Source organism: Brachyhypopomus gauderio, chromosome 1 (genome assembly GCF_052324685.1).
Source record: "Brachyhypopomus gauderio isolate BG-103 chromosome 1, BGAUD_0.2, whole genome shotgun sequence".
Taxonomy (NCBI): domain Eukaryota; kingdom Metazoa; phylum Chordata; class Actinopteri; order Gymnotiformes; family Hypopomidae; genus Brachyhypopomus; species Brachyhypopomus gauderio.
In genome coordinates, this window is record NC_135211.1 from 32,678,361 (window position 1) to 32,697,163 (window position 18,803).

An 18,803-nucleotide genomic window follows, 5' to 3' on the forward strand; every position below is an offset into this window, starting at 1 on the left:
ATAAAAATATTAAAACTAAATACATTTTAATACAGAGTCAAACCTCTTACCAATACCAAGTATTCAAACAAACAATTTAAGTTTTAGAACTCATCATGCAAAGTTCTAATGGTAACTTCTCTCTGAGCGTAACTTTCTCTCTGAAATCTTATGAATGTCTCACAAATTAATAATGTTATTTTCACAGAACAAAATCATATTTGCACGTTTCAGTTGTAGAGGCATAACTTTATAATCACTATTAAATGTTTAGATTAATTAGCTAGCATTTTTAATCTGTATATTACTTCACAGTTTCAGAGATAATGAATACTCATCATTTTTGCCATTGGCACATTTATTTTTATCCACAGTAGTGCAAGGTCATTTCAGAACTGCTGTGCTCCAGGTTTGTGATGTTAGAATGTCAGACATCACTGTTTTGACAAACTACATGTCAATCATTCCCCAGAAATGCAGCTTCCATAGTTTGATTGTATGTGTATAAATCTATTCACAGCCCAACATATCTATGTATTACTCTGAAGCAATAATCAATGTAGGATGCTAATTTTTCACCATTAAAATGAGTGTTTGCATTTTGTGCATCTTGCTAAAAATGTTAAATCTTTGACATGTTAGAGGCTTGAACATAAAATGTGTTCAAAACTTCAGACAAGTTTGAATCCAACAGAGTACAGACCTAAATCAAAGCAGTATTGAATCTCATTATGTTGCACTGGTGTAGCGCCTACAGATCTTCAATCGCTGCAGTATGAAAGTGATAGAGCCCAGACAATCCCATTTAATACCCCTCCATCCATGAGAACCAGGACACTGCTCCACTTTCACCGCGGCCCGTGTTCCTCGGGCCTAGAACCCACCCCTGTGGAACTCCAGGCAACAGTGAGAATGGAGGCTGCTGCGTTTCACTGATCTTGTTCATTCTGTTCATGTGTTGCTCTGTATGGGCTGGAGAGTAGAAGGTGTGGGAGGGAAAAGGAAGGTGGAGAGAAAGGGTGTGTGTGTGTGTGTGTGTGTTTGTGTGTGTGTGAGAGAGAGAGAGAGAGAGAGAGAGAGAGAAAGAGAAAGAAAGAGTGAGAGAGAAGGAGATTGTCTCATATTGGATTGATTTTATAGGGGAAGTGCCCGAGGCACATTTCTTCCTTCGTTAGCTATGTTTTTGTTCAATGTGAAGCGGCCCTTTTGTATACGCTGTATACAATTTCTTTTCTTACTTTCACAATTTAGACACAGGAAAGTGCGATGTGGTTAATCTTAAATGTGTCTGGACATGGCAGAGGTTTCTAATATTGGTTTCGACTGTGCTGGTAACCCCAGTGGCAGTAGACCAAGCCAAGATTCCTCTTCAGTGTTTGCAGAACCCGCTGGCAGTGTTTTATGTCTGTCTGAAACTGGGGTTTCTCTGTCTTGTACCGCAGTAATTGAAGCACATGACATTCCAAGATTCATAACCAAGTGACTTCTGGCATGGAATGTATTTAGTTCCAGTGCTACTGAGCCACTGTGTTGTGCTTTAATCTGTGATTTCATAATCTGACAGTGAGACAGTCCAGTAAACCTTTCAAAGTGTTCTGTCTAGGGTGATCCATGCACAGTTCACTGAACGGAGTTCTTCTGTGTGCAGGGAGTTCGCTTTGACCCAGAAATCCCACAGACTTTGCGCCTGGAGTTCGCCAAGGCCAACACAAAGATGGCCAAGAACAAGCTGGTCGGGACGCCAAATCCCCCTCCCACTCAACAGAACCCCGGATCCCCCTTTATAAGCAGAGACCCCTGTGAGTAACACACACACCCACGCCCACACACACACCAATATATCACTACTGATAAGATCCCCCATGTGGGTAAGGACTGTAGGAGCCCCACACAGTGCCCTGTGTTAGATCTGTAATCAGCCTATTAGGGTTACCGGTCTGCTGGTTTTATAGATGTGAAGTCTGATTCTCAGAAGAGTTTTCACCCTTTTGTTATGCAGGGTTTGCTTCTCATTCCTAGACTCAGCACTTCCAGTGCACTATATAATCTCACATTATAACCGAGTAGCACAGGGACATATTTATAGTTATGGGATTTTTATAGAATGTATAATATTTAATTAAATATTTTACAAGATTTCTTAGTATATTGTGAATAAAAATAACAAATTGATTGATCTGCATTTTCAAGCAGGAATAGTAACAGAAAACAGTAACAGTAACAATTAACACTAGCAGTAACAGTAGTAACAGAAAAAACTGACTTCTGAGCTTTCACACAGTCATGCAATTTTAGTTTTCTTCAAAATGTATTTACTTGAGTTCAGTTTGATCAAAGCTCCTTTTTATGTTTTGCAATTATACAATAAACCAAGATTTAGAGTAAGCCTGTATTTTCCTTTTGATTGGATTATCTGTTTGGCTGAGCTTGAATCACTCACAGACAGACCGAAATGACAACTTCCTTTCCTTTGAGATCATTTGGCATGATTCAGCTAACGTGGTAATTCCGTGAGGATTTCTCAGGACTGCACGTCCACCTCAGACACTCCCCGTCACTCTCTGTTTCTCTGGGACTTCGAAGTTTATTTCCCTTTTCCTTTGGTTTCATTGTTTTGCCTGTGTTGACCTGTGTTAGGTACCACAAGGGTACCGGCTTTAAAGGTAATTGAAGATAACTATTAAATTACATTTTAATTGTAATTTACTAGTTAGTAAACTTGGAATTTAGAGACATCAGTAATCGTAAAAATGAAGATATGTCTCTCAATTGAGTGATTGTGATATTGCTCTCAGTCTCTATAGATACTCTTGTTATGTAGTATTGTTTACATACTGTGAAAGTTGATTTTTTACATCAGGTCACTGTTAAATGGGTTTGACAGTATCCTGACCACTGGAGAATATCAGTTTAATACCCAAGTTTTGGGTTCGGAGTTCATGCTTCACTGGACCCTGAATGTCGAAGGCTTGTTTGACATTCATAGAATGGTGCTCATGCATAGCTTTAAAGGACCAAATTCAAGTGTTATCTTCAGTCTGCTAAAGTGAAGAAAAACAGCTCTTGTTCCTATGTGAGGATATGGAAGGAAGTCATTATCACAGAACACGACGTAATGAGAGAGCATTCTGAGAGAAACATTGGGCTAATTACTGGATGATCTTTTTCTTCTATAGATAAGACTGCTTCAAACTGCCAAACATTTTGTGGTGTGGTTTGTTTACAAATATTTTTTTAATCAATTATGTCAACATAATATTTGCTGTGTGTTTGTACGTGTGTCTGTGTAACTCATTGCATACGAATCTGAATTTGAAATTTTACAGTACAAAAATACTATTTTAAGTCTTCATTATTAACTTCACAATATGCCTCCCAACAGATTAATATGTGCATTTTTATGCCAGCAATATAATTTCCTATCAAGCTTGTAATTTTATCTCATACTAAACTACACTAACCATAATCCATTTTTAACTCTGTACTTCAGCTTCCCTGGAGGTGCTCCAAAAAGACATTAGCCTTTATAATCTGTTCCAAGGTTAAATACTAGCTGCTAACCATTACCACCTCTCACGCAAGGTGTAAAATTTGCTTTGGATCATCACACATAGCAACTTAAAGCAGTGTCACTGCACAGGAACTTCGTGTGAACGTATCACATTAAAGGACCCGACTGACAACGAACAGGCGCCAGTTCCGCCAACTTCAAACTTTTGCTAAAAAAATCAGCGAACACCTGATTTAGTGACATCATGCTTCAGGCTAGATCGCGATCCACCAGCAGGTCTGCAAATCCTGTTCCTTTGACTTTTATTCTGTTACTGAGTGACAGTATGAAAGGATGGAGTTTCTGGGTGTCACTCGTCCTTGGGTGAAATCCACAGTGCAGTGTGTTGATGTAGGCAGAGAGTCTTAAACCGGCTGACGGTCAGAGGAGCTAAAAATACATCCTGGAGAGCTGCTGGAGATACCCCATTCATTACTGCTTCCTGCCTCTTGCAGCCAGTCTCCCATAAAAGGGAATGGAAATGTTCTTAACGATCTGCTCCATCTGTGTGTGTGTGTGCATGTGTGTGTGAGAGAGAGAGAGTTAATGTCTGCATTTGCTCATGTGATTAATTTATATGTATACCTTTTAAAACACTGTCTAATAAAAACACCAACCATTGCTTCTCATGTTATCATGAATTTATTAATTATTCCCAGTTAACACAACTGGTAAGAATATATCAAAACAACAACAACAAATATAAAAACTGAAAAAAACTGAATAATGTGCTTCAGGAGTGGACATTTATTTATTTATTTTCTGCATTTTCTTTATCATCTTTAGTAACATTTACCTTGTGCTATTTCTTAGTTTTACCATTCTTTATTGTGTCCTGAGGTTCTGTGCAGCCTGTGGGTTTGTGCATTTCAAGACCCTGTGGATGGGGGGTGTGTGTTCTGACTGGTGTGTTCTGTTGTGTGATTCCCAGATGAATTGCCCCTGCCTGGTCTGTATCCCAGCAGTCCTGACGTATGGGCGTCGTACCCGCTTTACCCCACAGAGTTATCGCCCGCTCTCCCGCCCACATTCACTTACCCTTCTTCTCTGCATGCTCAGGTAACACACACCAGAACACACACACACTCACACACACACACACACACACACACACACACACACACACACACACACACACACACACACACACACACACACACACACCATGACTTCCCCAAGCTGTATCAAATGAGCTCTTCCACCTTAAATTCTACCTGAAAAAGCAAATGTTGCCTGTTCATGATTCTACTCCCAGCATCCCATGCTCGTACAGAACCTTTAGTGGCTATGGCAGTGTGTGGGGCCACTGAGCAGGTGTTGTTAGTCCCTGCACTCATGAATGTTTACTCTGCCTCACCCCACCTGCTTCTGCTACTCGGAGAATTCCCAAGCCCCCACTGGCTTAGATCTGGTTAGGAAACAAACCTATGCACAACAGTGGGATGTGAGTATTACAGTCTGAATGGTGAGTCTGGTGAGAACCCTCTGTCCCAGTCGGACTGGGTGGAGGGAAATGCAGAATTTTGTTATTTCTCCATCTGTGATGCCAAACTCCACAGAGTGAAGTCTTGGACGAGTCTTGAGGAGACTTGGAGAGTGCAAACCTTTCTTGCTGCTGGAACCTTCCCCCCAGTCGTGACCCAGTTAATGTACCGATCCTCCAAACAGACTCACTCCAGAGTGAGCACATATTGATCTGTGCTCTGAGAAAGAGAGAGGGAGAGAGAGAGAGAGAGAGAGAGAGAGAGAGAGAGAGAGAGAGAGAGAGAGAGAGAGAGAGAGAAGAGTGAAATGAAAGAGTGGGAGATTGTGAAATCATAGACCTGGTGGAGGAGATGGATGAAGAGTGGAAGGCAGGTTTTAGCTGCTGATGAACCGAAGTGTACTCGAAGTTTATATTCTCCCTCTGATAAGCCCACATACCAGGGAGTGAACATTACCTGGCCACTGTGCTGTCTGAAGAGTCAGGTTTGCAGCCTAAATCTGTCAAAATAACAAGCCAATTCATTTATATAAATTACTTTTAAGTGATTTATTTGTGTTTTATAAGTGCTTTAAGTGCAGAATTGTTTCTTACCTTATTAGTTGTTTAGTATATAGCTTGGGATTCAACAACACTCGCACCTGCCCCAATAACATCTCCACTGCTGCTGCCTTCATTTGCTTCAATCTCGGTTGTTTAGTAGTACAATCAGATGCTTTTTTTGTAAAAAAGGAAAGCAAGTTTGACTGTCTTCTCGACATATTTATCGCTGTTATTTTTACAATTTGGTGCCTTTCCCATCAACCATTTCTATTTTTTTTTGTAAAATGTAATAAAATTTTTTATATTTTTATTAATGACCCACATAAACTGTGAAACTGATTTGCAATTTATTTGTGTTGTTTTATTATATTTTTGTGTATAATAATAAAAATGCCCATGACTTTGGACAAGGGCCGTGTGAGGGGTGAATGCGTTAAATTGTAACTACTCCGTTTCACACCAAATAGCTATCTGACTGAACAGTTCTCTTGTATTACGTTAACAAACACAAACCTCTTGTAATTCCAGGACGAAACATGAGAGAACGTGAAGACGTTAAGATTGGGCGGTTTGAAAATAAACAACCATTAAATAATGTGATAAAAAAGCAAATTATTTCGAATCATTTTGAGTATATGTATAAATATTTAACTTAATTAAGTTTAACGTGCTGGGAAATATTGAAATGGACCTTGAAAGTGACGTACAAATACTTGAATTCCACCTTGTAAAGGTGTATGAACCCTGCAAACATGACATTCTTCATTGCGCTGAGGCACGGCGCGTGCAAAGTTACAAAATTCGAGAGGTGCCAGGCTTTGTGGGGGAGACGCGGAAAGGCATCACTAAATGGGAGAGCTCTTATGTGATTTAGGAAGCCTGAATGTGAATCTTGTGTTTAAAAATGTCTTTTATAGAATTATTTGTTCAATTAATTGGTTCAATGCAGACAGATTTCTTCATAACTTATAATTAGTAGGCTTGAAAGTTACCGGATTGAGGCAGACAGTTCCCGGAATGCACCCTTCAAAATGAAAGAGTTCCCGGATCCTGTTCCGGCAGGATCCGGCTCAAATTAAGCCCTGTTCTCTGCTATGTGTGTGGAGAAGCTGTGATTATAACGCTTGTGATGAAATGTCATTACATTTAATTAATGTATTAACTGTGATGTGCAACACACACAACACTGTATGGTGTGTGTTCTGACATGACTAGTGAACACTGTATGGTGTGTGTTTTGACATGACTAGTGAACACTGTATGGTGTGTGTTATGACATGACTAGTGAACACTGTATGGTGTGTGCTCTGACATGACTAGTGAACACTGTATGGTGTGTGTTATGACATGACTAATGAACACTGTATGGCGTGTGTTATGACATGACTAGTGAACACTGTATGGTGTGTGCTCTGACATGACTAGTGAACACTGTATGGTGTGTGTTTTGACATGACTAGTGAACACTGTATGGTGTGTGTTATGACATGACTAGTGAACACTGTATGGTGTGTGTTATGACATGACTAGTGAACACTGTATGGTGTGTGTTATGACATGACTAGTGAACACTGTATGGTGTGTGTTATGACATGACTAGTGAACACTGTATGGTGTGTGCTCTGACATGACTAGTGAACACTGTATGGTGTGTGTTTTGACATGACTAGTGAACACTGTATGGTGTGTGTTTCCTTCTCAGATCCGTTGGCTTCCCCCAGCAGATGCTCAGGGCTGGAAGTCCAGACAGTTCTGCTGAAATACATGTGAGTAAGAAATAAACACACGGACACAAACCTACACACAACAAACAGACCTACTACAGTATTTACCAAGCGTAGTATACCATTTAAATAAACACAGTTTGAAAAAGCAAAGATAAACACCTCACTGCTCCTGCTAACACTGCCAGACTAACATACAGCTAATATTTAATAAGATGAGCAAAAGGAGAGAAAGAAGAAAGACAGTAAGAGAGAGAGAGAGAGAGAGAGAGCGAGAGAGAGAGAGAGAGAGTGAGAGAGAGGGGGGATGGGGGTTTGGGTCAGAGAGTGAAGGAAAGCAGAGACAGAGAAAGAGACAAGAAATAGCCAAAGAACATGAGAGCAAAATTAAAGTAGAAAAGAAACCCTGCTCAGAATGTCCCGCCATTAAACACAGCACCTACTGAAACATAAGCTCTTGCAGATGTGAGACTGCTGTGGTCAGATGTCACATGTTTACTGAAGCCTGGCTTAAGGCAATCTGGTATTGTGTTGCTTACTCCCACATCCCCCATGTCTTTGTCTCCAACACACCTATAAACACCCACACATCCACACTACCAACCCATTATCCCCTGGGCCGGCGTGAGGAGACAGGAAGGGACTTGTTCTTAGATTCTTTGGGGATGCGCTAGATCTGTGTAGCACACACACACAGACAAGTGCAGTCTTCTAATACACAGTGCTAGCTGACACAGAATAGTTTGTCGATGTGGCCTCCATTATCAGATAAGTACACCAATTTCTCTGACTAATTATTCCAATTGTCACCCACACGTTTCCTCGCAATTATTTGTTTAGTTGCTGTAAATGCTGCTTTCTTTAATAACGCCTCCCTTATCATTACATACATTACATTAACAGTATCTCTGTCCAGAATGCTCAACAATTGTTTGACCTGACATGTACAATGTTCGAATGCACAGGACCCTTCTGTCCTGTCTGTCTGTCTCTGTCTCACTCACCCAAATCAAATATACACCTACATGTTCTCTTTTGCACTTTTTTTCTTTCTTTCTCTTCTGTGCTTTCTCTTTTTTCTCTTTCTCTGTCTTGCATCAAGTACCCCCCCCCCACACACACACACTTACACAGCACAGGTTTTTTTTGTACATCACTTCTCATACCCAGTGGCAGTCCAAAGTACTTTGTATTATCTATTGTGCATTATGCAGTATTTCGCTTGTATTTTTACAATAGGGCATTCGTTGACCAAAAGGAACCCGCACTGCCTAATCTGCCTTAATCTCTGCACTGAAATATAATGCATGAGGAGCTCAGCTTGATCTTTGCCCTTTCCCCATTTTGTCTCCAAAGTCATTCTACCCGTTCAATCAACCATCACGAGTCATGTGACAAGCCGGCCCAGATGCCACAGCCTGATATCCAGCCTTGGCCCCGTGCCGTTATCCTTTTAATTGTTCTTGTCTTGACTGTTATTCTCGTAGAGTAACGCTCAGCTCCGGCTGTAAGTGGTCGTCTCCTCTTGTCATTTCCTGTGCTTGTCCAGGACCGGTCTCACCATTTCAGAGCCGCCCTTTTCAAACCAAACGACTGTGCTCTCGCACGTCATAGCTGTACGGAGCGCGTTGTTTATCTTAGGAAGACCGAACTGAGAACGCCATTTTACAGGCAGCTGAAGAATGCCGTTCCGACTTTGTCTAAAACTCCAAGCATTAAGAGGTCTTTCAGATGCTTAACTTTAACTCGCAACCTACGTGGAACGGGACTGTGTGGCCTTGTTTTATCACTTTGTTTATTTTTTTACGCGGGTTTTCAAAGAGTGGGGTTCGGTCACAAAGGATGCATTTGCTGGGAATACCAGGAAGCGTTGTCAGGGGAGACAGTTTGTCGCCATGTCGATGAGATAAACAAGCTGAAAATGGATAGTCCATAGGGATGTGTGAGAGGGGCAGTTCAGATGTGAATGCTTTTTACACTGACCTGGGAGTCTCGCGGCCGGCTCTGCTAGAAGACATGATGGATAGATGGGGCTCAGGTCAGGGGAGGCAGATCTGATGTCTGTGTCTAACATGGTGTGTGTTTGTGTGTCTGTGTGTGTTTGTGTGTGTGTGTATCCTTGCAGTATACTCACAGATTCAAAACATTTTTGTGTTTTCTTTGGAATAATATTGTTTGTACTGCATTTCTTGTGTACGAACCAGACAGGCAAGGCCCAGCAGGTGTGAACAGGCTCTTCTAATATGAACTCTGTTGTTCACAGCTTGGGAGTATTTATTTATTCATTTTTGCACAGTAGTTAAACATGTCGCTCAGAAGAGAATGGCTTGTCTTTGGAGTCTTTAATTCCTCATACTTATGTAAGCCACCTGTACTTTTGGCTTACACATTGCAAACTGAATTTCTGCAAACCTCCTTTGAGTAAGTAGAATGAAATAAACTGAAAGCTGAATCAAGATATTTTCCAGCAGTTTGTACAGGTGGTAACATGTTGAGCCAAGAGGAGATGTTAGTACGGGGGAGGGGTTTGTACAGGGAAGTGTTAGTATGGGGGAGGGGTTAGTACAGGGAAGTGTTAGTACAGGGGAGGGGTTAGTACAGGGAAGTGTTAGTACAGGGGAGGGGTTAGTACAGGGAAGTGTTAGTATGGGAGAGGGGTTACTACAGGGAAGTGTTAGTACAGGGGAGGGGTTAGTACAGTGAAGTATTAGTATGGGGAGGGGTTAATACAGGGAATTGTTAATACGGGGGAGGGGTTAGTACAGGGAAGTGTTAGTATGGGGAGGGGTTAGTACAGGAAAGTGTTAGTACGGGGGAGGGGTTAGTACAGGGAAGTGTTAGTATGGGTGAGGGGTTAGTACAGGGAAGTGTTAGTATGGGGGAGGGGTTAGTACAGGGAAGGTGTTAGTACAGGGGAGGTGCTAGTACAGGGAAATGTTTGTAATGGGGAGATGATAGTACAGGGGAGATGTTAGTACAGGGGAGATGGTAGTATAGGGAAGGTGTTGGTACAGGGAAGTGTTAGTACAGGAGAGGTGTTAGTACAGGATGGCGTTAGTTACAGGGGAGCTGCTAGTACAGGGAAGTGTTAGTACAGGGGAGATGGTAGTATAGGGAAGGTGTTGGTACAGGGAAGTGTTAGTACAGGAGAGGTGTTAGTACAGGCTGGCGTTAGTTACAGGGGAGGTGCTAGTACAAGGAAGTGTTAGTACAGGGAGGTGTTAGTACAGGGGAAGTGTTAGTAAGGGGAGATGTTAGTACAGGGAAGTGTTGGTACAGGGATGTGTTGGTACAGGGGAGGTGTTAGTACAGGGAAATGTTAGAACAGGGGAAGTGTTAGTAAGGGGAGGTGTTAGTACAGGGGAGGTGTTAGTATAGGGAGGTGTTAGTACAGGGGAGGTGTTAGTATAGGGAAGTGTTAGTACAGGGGAGGTGTTAGTACAAGGGGGGTGTTAGTACTGGGGAGGTGTTAGTACTGGGGAGGTGCTAGTGGAGGGGGGTGTATCGGTATCCTTATTTGCTAGAGCTTGTTAAAACAGCGTGTGTGCCAGCACCCAGTGAAATTAAGTTCTTATTTCCATGGTCAGTGATGACTGCAGATAAGAGCCAAGCAGCCTCATACTGAGAACTGTTATCAGACACTAACTGAATCTATGGGGAAGAAAATCGAGCCTGGTCGTATACAGACACCGACACTCATCTGCGAACATCTAATGCGGAGATCACATGCAACGATGTGGAGTAGCATTACCGTGAAATAGATTTGCAGGATAAATAACACAGACAAGACTTCCTTTCTAGCCCATGAACTTTCTTAAAGACCTTTCTTCACCTGCTGCCATCTGCTCGTTGTTGACTTCTAGTAGATAGCCGACTCCTTCCCAACTGTACCCTCCAACACTCCTCATTACATCTTATATCATGATTACACAAATGTTCGTCTTGCAGATAAAAAGCAACAGTAGTACTGATAGAAGTAGTAGTAATAGTAGTAATGTCTGATTATAATTTCAATGGACTTCAGAGGCATGGTACTGATAACTTCATGCACTTCATATAAATGACAATAATCAAGAAATCTTTAGTTAGATTTAATTCTGTGCTGATTTCATGCTACAATACTAACCATAAACGATGCGTTTCAGGTTAGTATGACGTTAGTATAAATTAAACGCATCATTTAATTCATACTGTATCAAACACATTCATGTGAAATAAATGAATGTCATGTGCAGGCAGAGGTTTGATCTTCTGAGCAGCAGTAAAGGGTCATAGACCCTCCTCCGCTCCCCCTGAGAGCCCTGTTTATGTCCACACATCTGGGCAGAGGCAGCCTGGGACACCATGACAGTGACCCAGACCAGGCCCAGGAGAAGAACGTGATTTCAAACAGGAAATTACCATCACCATGGGAACCAGCTCACCAAAAACACAGAGCAGAGGGGTGCCTATTTTTATTGGCGGTTTGGAGCTCTGGCCAGGCAAACTCTGGCCCAGGGGTCCTGAGAACCATCGGTTCTGGCAGGTTAAAGTCAAAATGATACAACTGGATTTGGGAATAATTTGGTTTGTGGAGTGGAAAGAGTGTAAATGGTGTATAAAGACAGAATCACTTAACAGTCTGCGTGTAACACTGGGTAGGAGGTGGTGGGACACACGTGCGAATCTTTAAAAGTACTTATTGACAGGACAGACACTAAAAACACATGAACATCAAACACATACAAACTAAACAATATGGCCAGCAGCAACAAGGAACATCTAACAGAAAATCCTGATACATATTCTAACAAAGACATAGAATCAAAACAGCCTTTCCATCTAAGCCTTAAGCACAAGAAGTATAGCACAAGAAATTACAAACACAAACAAAAAAAACTCATAAGCTTCAAACACATACACACCAAGCAATATGGCAAACCACAACAATGAACCTCTAACAATCCTGTCACATACTTAAACAAACACATAGCAACCAAAAAACATTTCCATCTTAGGCATACATACAAGACGTTTTAGCACCATGACTCATGAACAATGACCAACACAGAGAAGATGAAACACAGGGTTTAAATACAGGACTAACAAGGGAACTAATGTAGAAACAAGTGACAACAGTTACAAGAGGCGTGACTACAAATGATGGAGGCGTGGCAGGATAACACATGGAACACCAAAACAAAGCAGTGTGTGGTGGTTATGGGTGTTTTCTATTGAACTTGATGAAACAGAGTTAAATTAAGAGGATATAAAATATAGTAAGGGTATAGTTTTAAGGGTTTTTTACATTTTATGTTTTTTATTTAATGCCATAAAAGTGAAGTCTTCAAACTTTTCTGATCTTCTCAGGTTCCTTATGTGTGATGGTGGCCATGGCTGGCCTTCATCTGGCAGCCTCTCCTTTGCACTTTTTTTCTTTCTTTTTTTTTCTTTTTCTTTCTTTCTTTCTCTCCATCTCTTTCTCTCCCCTTCTGTTTCTGTCTCTTTCTCCCTCTGTCTCTTTCTCTCCCTTTCTCTTCCTATACTCCTTCTGCCAATCCAAACCAGGGGCTTCTAGAGCCATCTTCTCCAGTCATGGCCCACAGGTGAGGACACCCTGGGCATCTTCTGCACACTCACCACATTTCACCTTCATCCTTCATCTGCCCTCAGGAAGATGCAAATCAGTAAATTCAAAGAGAGAGTGAGATATATGTTGCATATGACAACTCTTTTTCTCCCCCAGGTTAACACCATGTCCACCCTGGGGTAATAAGGCAAATCAAGCCCCCATTCCCCCCTGCCTCCATCACACAGACTCTGCCCCTTCTGTCCCTCCACCAGGCTCCAGTCCTTCCCTTTCTACTGTCACACCACCAACACTTTCATTGAACCGAGCCCCCGTGCCCGTCGGTGCTTTCGGCGCTGCCTCTGGAACCCCGAAGTGGCTGAACGCACAGGGCCCAGACAGCACGGGACGGAAATGTTGGTGCCGCTCGTTTGAGGTCCAAACTGTGTCGCTTGCCCCCGTGACCCCATCGTGGTGACCCTGACCTCTTCGGGCGTGCACCGCTTCCAAAGCCATGCGGTGGACGTGTGGAACTCCTCGTATTGAAATGTTGAGGTTGTACATTAGCCATATTATCTCTATCATTATTATCACTGTCGTTGTTGCCATTTACGTTGGTTATATTTACAAACATTTGGCTCAAGCTGTCACATGACTTGCTGGTACAATGACAATGCTGAACATTTTTAGATATTTTGCAGAAAATTGCAAGAAATATTTTTGTAATCGAGTGAATTTTCTCCGCCGCTGGTTGGTTCTGAGTGTTGATTTTGATCATCTTGTATGTGAGGATTTCACTCTCAGGACTGAATAGGACAGTCTGGACAGTCTGTCCACCTCTCATGTCTGTCCAGGAACATTTTCACTATGAGGTTTTAGCCATATCGGTGGACATGGGCATCAACAGAGAATCACGGATAAATCTAGAGGCATGTAGCACAGGGTGCAGTTCTGATACACACACACGCATGTTACTGTTCTTAGTACATATGCAGTAACAAAGTAATAGTCCTCCTCAGGATTTTGCTCCAACTGTCTGACATTGTTAATTAGTTCAAACCAGCAGCAATAATTAATTATTGAAATCAGCTGTGTAATTCAAAATCATTGAAGGACATTCACTTTTTGTGCTAGTGCTATTGTGTGCAAATTTGTGTGCATTTTTGATTGACCAAATTTTCAGCTGCCCAAGACTGTGGTCTCACTTTGCTATTACACATGTACAGATTTTATAGAACATCTACTGTAACCAAAGCAGCTTCTAATGGTTCTTTTTGGAGGAACCCGCTGGCAGGTCCGTTAGCAGCAGGTAAGATGAGTGTGACTTGTAGCAGATGTACACGGAGCCTCTGTGTACAGACGATGTGATGGTCTCCAGCTCTCTGTAGACACTCTAGCACTGTCCCGCATGTAGCTTCTTCCTTGGCTTGGTTGACTTTTTCCTCTAATTATATAAAAATCATATTCGTACCTGGAAAAAAACAACAACAAAACAAAAAAAAAAACATAGGTGAAGTTTTTAGAGTGAGATTGTGTCATATATTTTTGGAGTTGAGAGAGAGTGAACTGTGGAAAGAAGATGTCCAAACCAGTGTTTGTGAGGTCTAAATATAGTTCCATGTGTCTCTCCCTCTTCAAATGCTATTATCGTCTTTGGGCTGGGACAAACTCACAAAGTAAAATAAAAATTTTTTTTTAAAGCCCAGCAGTTTTTCGGGCCGTGTGAGCTCAGCAACTGTACATCACCTGTACGCTGAGGTGATGTTTGAGCGTGCTGGAGGCGTACAGGTATTTGTGCAGCGTGTGTGTTTGTTGTGTATTATTGACATCGGACATGTTGACAACTTCCTCGGGATTTTTGGATTCTGCTTTGCTAGACCATGCTGTATAAAAAAAACCTTTGTCAAGAAAAAATAAAGGCAGTTTTTATAAATATGTATAAAATCAGCTAAAATCTCTGAACAGAATTCTGTGTTTTATCATGTGCATTTGCACTCCAGGTCCTATTTGTTGCAAGATTGAATGAAAACTCCTGGCTTTTTTGCTGAGCTGCTGTGCATTAGCTGAGTGGTATTTTTCCACACTGGACATGTTTTTCCTCTTTTGATGACCCCCCCCCCCCTCTTCTCTCTTCTCTTCTTATTCCCCTGTATGTTCTCTGGAGGCAAAGCATCATGGGGGTTAGGTGGGATAAAGGAGGGAAGCTATGCACCACACCCTCTCACACACACACACACACACACACACACACACACACACACACACACACACACACACACACACACACAGACTCACTCATACCCACACACACACACACAGACTCACTCATACCCACACACACACACACCCATTCCCACACACTCACACACACACACACCCTCTCACACACACACACACACACACACACACACACACACACACACACACACACACACACACACACACACACAGAGACTCACTCATACCCACACACACACACACAGACTCACTCATACCCACACACACACACACACACACACACTCGAACGCACACATGGGATCATAAGGCATATTTCTCATTCTGTTAGTCACACATCCAGGTCGTATGACTCCCACTGAAGATTCAGAATGAAAAGCTGCAAGGCATTATGGGATGCGAGAGATGTTACTGTAACATGGATATGTGGTCATGTCCGACTCAGTCTGCCAATAATGAAATTTACGAAATTTTGTTGTCATGTGTGAAATTTGTGTATGTCAGCATACCTGAGTGTAAGTTAACAAATGTATGTTTACTGGGATGTGTGTGTGTGTGTATTTTCAAACACATCTTTGCATATGTATATTGAACCACTCCATGTCCTGTATTTGTCTGTGTCTGAATAACAGCCCCTCTCTCAGTTCCCAGTCCGCCAGAAGCATGTGACACTGCTCCTCAAGAATGCCAGGCTTTGAGTAAAAGTAAAATTAGATTAGAGATGTGTGAGGTGCTGCGTGTAGAAGATACTTGCATCACTCCTGAAGGACCACCTCTAACTGTTTCACTCTCCAGGGAGTCTCTGTTCTCTGTTAATACAGCTATTTGCAACCAGGAGAACAGTCTGATTTATGCTGAATTATTTTGGCTGTGTGAATTGATTGATGATAATAGACAGATCTTTAAACAGCTGTTCCATTTTATGTGTTTTAAACATACAAGAACTGTTTTTTATGTGTCATCATCATCATAAGAGTTAGGATTTAAAAATACCAAATGATAACAAAAAGTCATGACAGATAACAAATAGTCTATTCAGTTCAACCACATTCAGAATCAAGTCCTTTTCCTGTCCTTTGCTAGATTCTTTGGTTAAAAAACTCCCCATAATACCTCTCTGAATTCATAAATGTGCTGTGAAACAAACACTTTTACTGTAAAGACAAAATATTTATTTATTTTTTCAGTGACTCCTTTATTTGATTCTGATTATTCAAATTATGTGTTAGTCATTTAATCCTGAGATCAGATTAGTGATGTAGTTATTGAGACCATTTTGAGACCTCAAAGGAGGTTGTAGAGAGCTAGTGAAAACTAAACATATGTCCATTTAATAAGATTTGTACAATCCTGTCCCACAGCACCCTCTTTTGGTTAAATGTGACATTTCCGTTTTAAAAAAGTAAATCAATACCTACTTTAAGCAGAAGGGGTTTTTTAAAGTTCAAATATCTATCTGATAATCTACTGGAAATTTAAATCAAAATACACAGTAAAGTATGAGAAATACCAAGCTGACATGACACACACACAAACATACACTCACATAAACACTCGAGAGCATCAGACAATATACAAATTAAGTAAAAAATATTTATTTGCAGATATTTATTAGAATTTTATTTATGAACCATGCCTGGTTCATAAAAGTGTATGTCACGTGTGTGGTGTGTGTGGTGTGTGTAGTGTTTACAGTGTTAGGATCCTGAATAAAGCTCTTGTGCTTTAGGCCTTCTTGAAAATTCTCTTGGCATCGACACCATCATAGTTATAGGCCTGTATATCGGGAGAAAATACAACATGCACATCTAATCAGCAACCTTAATAAATGATTACAGCTGCAACTAAAAGAGAATAATCGGAAAACATTTTGAGCTGTGAGCACAAAACATTCTTAACTACTGAAAGCTTGTCAAACTGTCTGGTGTGCTGGACTGTGTAAGGTGTGGTGTGCTGGACTGTCTAAAGTGTGGTGTGCTGGACTGTCTAAGGTGTGGGGTCCTGGACTGTCTAAGGTGGGCCCCATGGGCTACTCTCTGACCTGCACCATCTCCCCTCCCTCCAGCGTTCGGGTGGTGTTCAAAGCTTTTCCATTGTCCTTCCGGGTGAACTTGCCAATCATCACAGAGTCTCCATCCATTTCCCAGGTACCCTTAGGTGTACAAACACGTACGGGTGACACAACACTTTGTGTGCACTTCATGGGCATGGCCCACATGTACATAGCATTACATAAAGCTTATTGATACAAGCCACACTTCTGTGGGTAGAGAAGGTGTGGAAACATTTTTGACTTCTCTAGATAACTTTGTTTGCTCTTCTAAAGTGGTCTGGTTATACATATAGCAGCCAGGGCTGGGGTAGATTCTACAGATATTTCAGCGCTCTACATTCCTTCCCATCCATCCATATCTCTGTATCTGTGTGTCCTGACAGCACAAATCCTATTCGTGACGGGTTAATTGTACAGTTCTGTAGCTTTAAAGCTTTGAAGTTGTTCATGTTTTTTACAATACAGTAGGAAATATTGTGAGAAATTGCCTTATCTTAAAGGTTTTGCCAAAATAGACTATTGTATTGACTGACTATTGATTATTGATTATGAGTACTCACGGACAGCTCAGTGCCGTCAGCCAGAGAGTACTCAAACTGCACTCCCAAAGTGAACTCGATGTCTTTGGTTCTGAACCTGCTGGACTCCTTAATGGTGAATTTGGTCCCGTCCTGCTGGATAACCAGCTTCAGGTTATCATGCTCAGCTAGCTTCCTTTTCATCAAGTTAATACCTACACACACACACACACACACACACACATGCACATGTATTACTTTACTTGTGAGGTTACACACACACAAATGTTATCTGTACGCATACACATGCTTCACTCTGCATCTATAAAGCTCCGCTTTTGTCCCATTTGAACTTTGGACTTGTACTATTACTGAAGTGCTCCAAGTACATCTTGGCATCTCATGAAAGCTGACTGGGGGAGTAATAAATGATCCCATGTGTAGGTCAGAGAGAGAGAGAGAGAGATCATAGGGAGACTAAGATCTGAGAGAGAGACTAATTCAGAGAGATTTGAGTGACTAATTCAGTAAGATCTGAGAGAGAGACTAATTCAGAGAGATCTGAGAGAGAGAGAGAGAGAGAGAGAGAGAAACTAATTCAGCAGTACATGCATAATTAAGATTACAACTGATGAACTTGTATAACATTAGGTTCTGGACCACTCTTGTTTATCTCATGTGCAGATTCCCAGTGTCTTCTGCGATTCTGGTCTGCACCGGAATTAAACCCTGGATGGTACAGCTCTCTACATTCATCACACTCACCCATCTGCTCCATGAACTTGTCGTAATTCTCGTTGCGGTCAACTTTCCACGTGCCATCGAATGCCATCTAGACTGATTTGGAGAGCGAGGGAGAGAGAGAGAGAGAGAGAAAGAGAGAGAGAGGAAGCAGAAGGAGAAGGTACAGAGGAAGGCGCCTCTATCGTTCTGTCTCCTCCTTTTATAAAGTAAGGCGAGAACATTATCTCTGTCCATTATCCGGCTGATGATGTGGTCATTTAACCCCATGTTCTATTCTGTGTGGGCCGAGCAATATAAAGATAACGTGGTTTGCAGACAACACCCTGAAATCACTACACTGTTGCTCAACTCTCTGTAAGGGAACACAAAGGATCCAAGCGTCTGATATGTGGTTACAGTGTCTGATATCATGATGGCTTATTGGT

The 18,803-nt window shown here is 41.6% G+C and overlaps 2 protein-coding genes across 3 annotated transcripts in view; one reads left to right on the forward strand and one right to left on the reverse strand.

Annotated features, from left to right (window-relative positions):
• The window catches only part of rbpms (RNA binding protein, mRNA processing factor), a 30,440-nt gene extending 15,155 nt beyond the window's left edge, over window positions 1–15,285 (forward strand). Inside the window, exons 5-9 of one of the 2 annotated variants that reach the window (XR_013132047.1) lie at window positions 1,628–1,778; window positions 4,461–4,588; window positions 7,258–7,321; window positions 12,629–12,864; window positions 13,005–15,285. Coding sequence is in view for 1 of the 2 variants with exons in the window: in XM_077010591.1 (XP_076866706.1) it covers window positions 1,628–1,778; window positions 4,461–4,588; window positions 7,258–7,314 (336 nt within the window). In the remaining variant the exon portion in view is untranslated. The remainder of the gene's footprint in view (window positions 1–1,627; window positions 1,779–4,460; window positions 4,589–7,257; window positions 7,322–12,628; window positions 12,865–13,004) is intronic. The other variant, XM_077010591.1, reaches the window with a different exon arrangement.
• A 1,363-nt stretch (window positions 15,286–16,648) lies between these two features.
• On the reverse strand, window positions 16,649–18,586 carry LOC143517784 (fatty acid-binding protein, intestinal-like). The gene is made up of 4 exons (XM_077010603.1): window positions 18,400–18,586; window positions 17,677–17,849; window positions 17,105–17,215; window positions 16,649–16,839 (listed from the first exon to the last, which is right to left on the reverse strand). Exons 1-4 carry the CDS (start codon window positions 18,464–18,466, stop codon window positions 16,789–16,791), a joined length of 402 nt encoding a protein of 133 aa, XP_076866718.1. The 5' UTR covers window positions 18,467–18,586; the 3' UTR covers window positions 16,649–16,788.
• Between the last annotated feature and the right edge of the window lie 217 nt (window positions 18,587–18,803).

What these genes read in the sequence shown, in the direction of transcription:
- LOC143517784 (XM_077010603.1), bottom strand. Translation starts at nt 18,466, where the DNA reads ATGGCATTCGATGGCACGTGGAAAGTTGACCGCAACGAGAATTACGAC. An exon ending in CAAGTTCATGGAGCAGATGG is followed by an intron (nt 17,850 to 18,399) that starts GTGAGTGTGATG and finishes GTGTGTGTGTAG; the next exon opens with GTATTAACTTGATGAAAAGG. An exon ending in AGGGAGGGGAGATGGTGCAG is followed by an intron (nt 16,840 to 17,104) that starts GTCAGAGAGTAG and finishes CCCGATATACAG; the next exon opens with GCCTATAACTATGATGGTGT.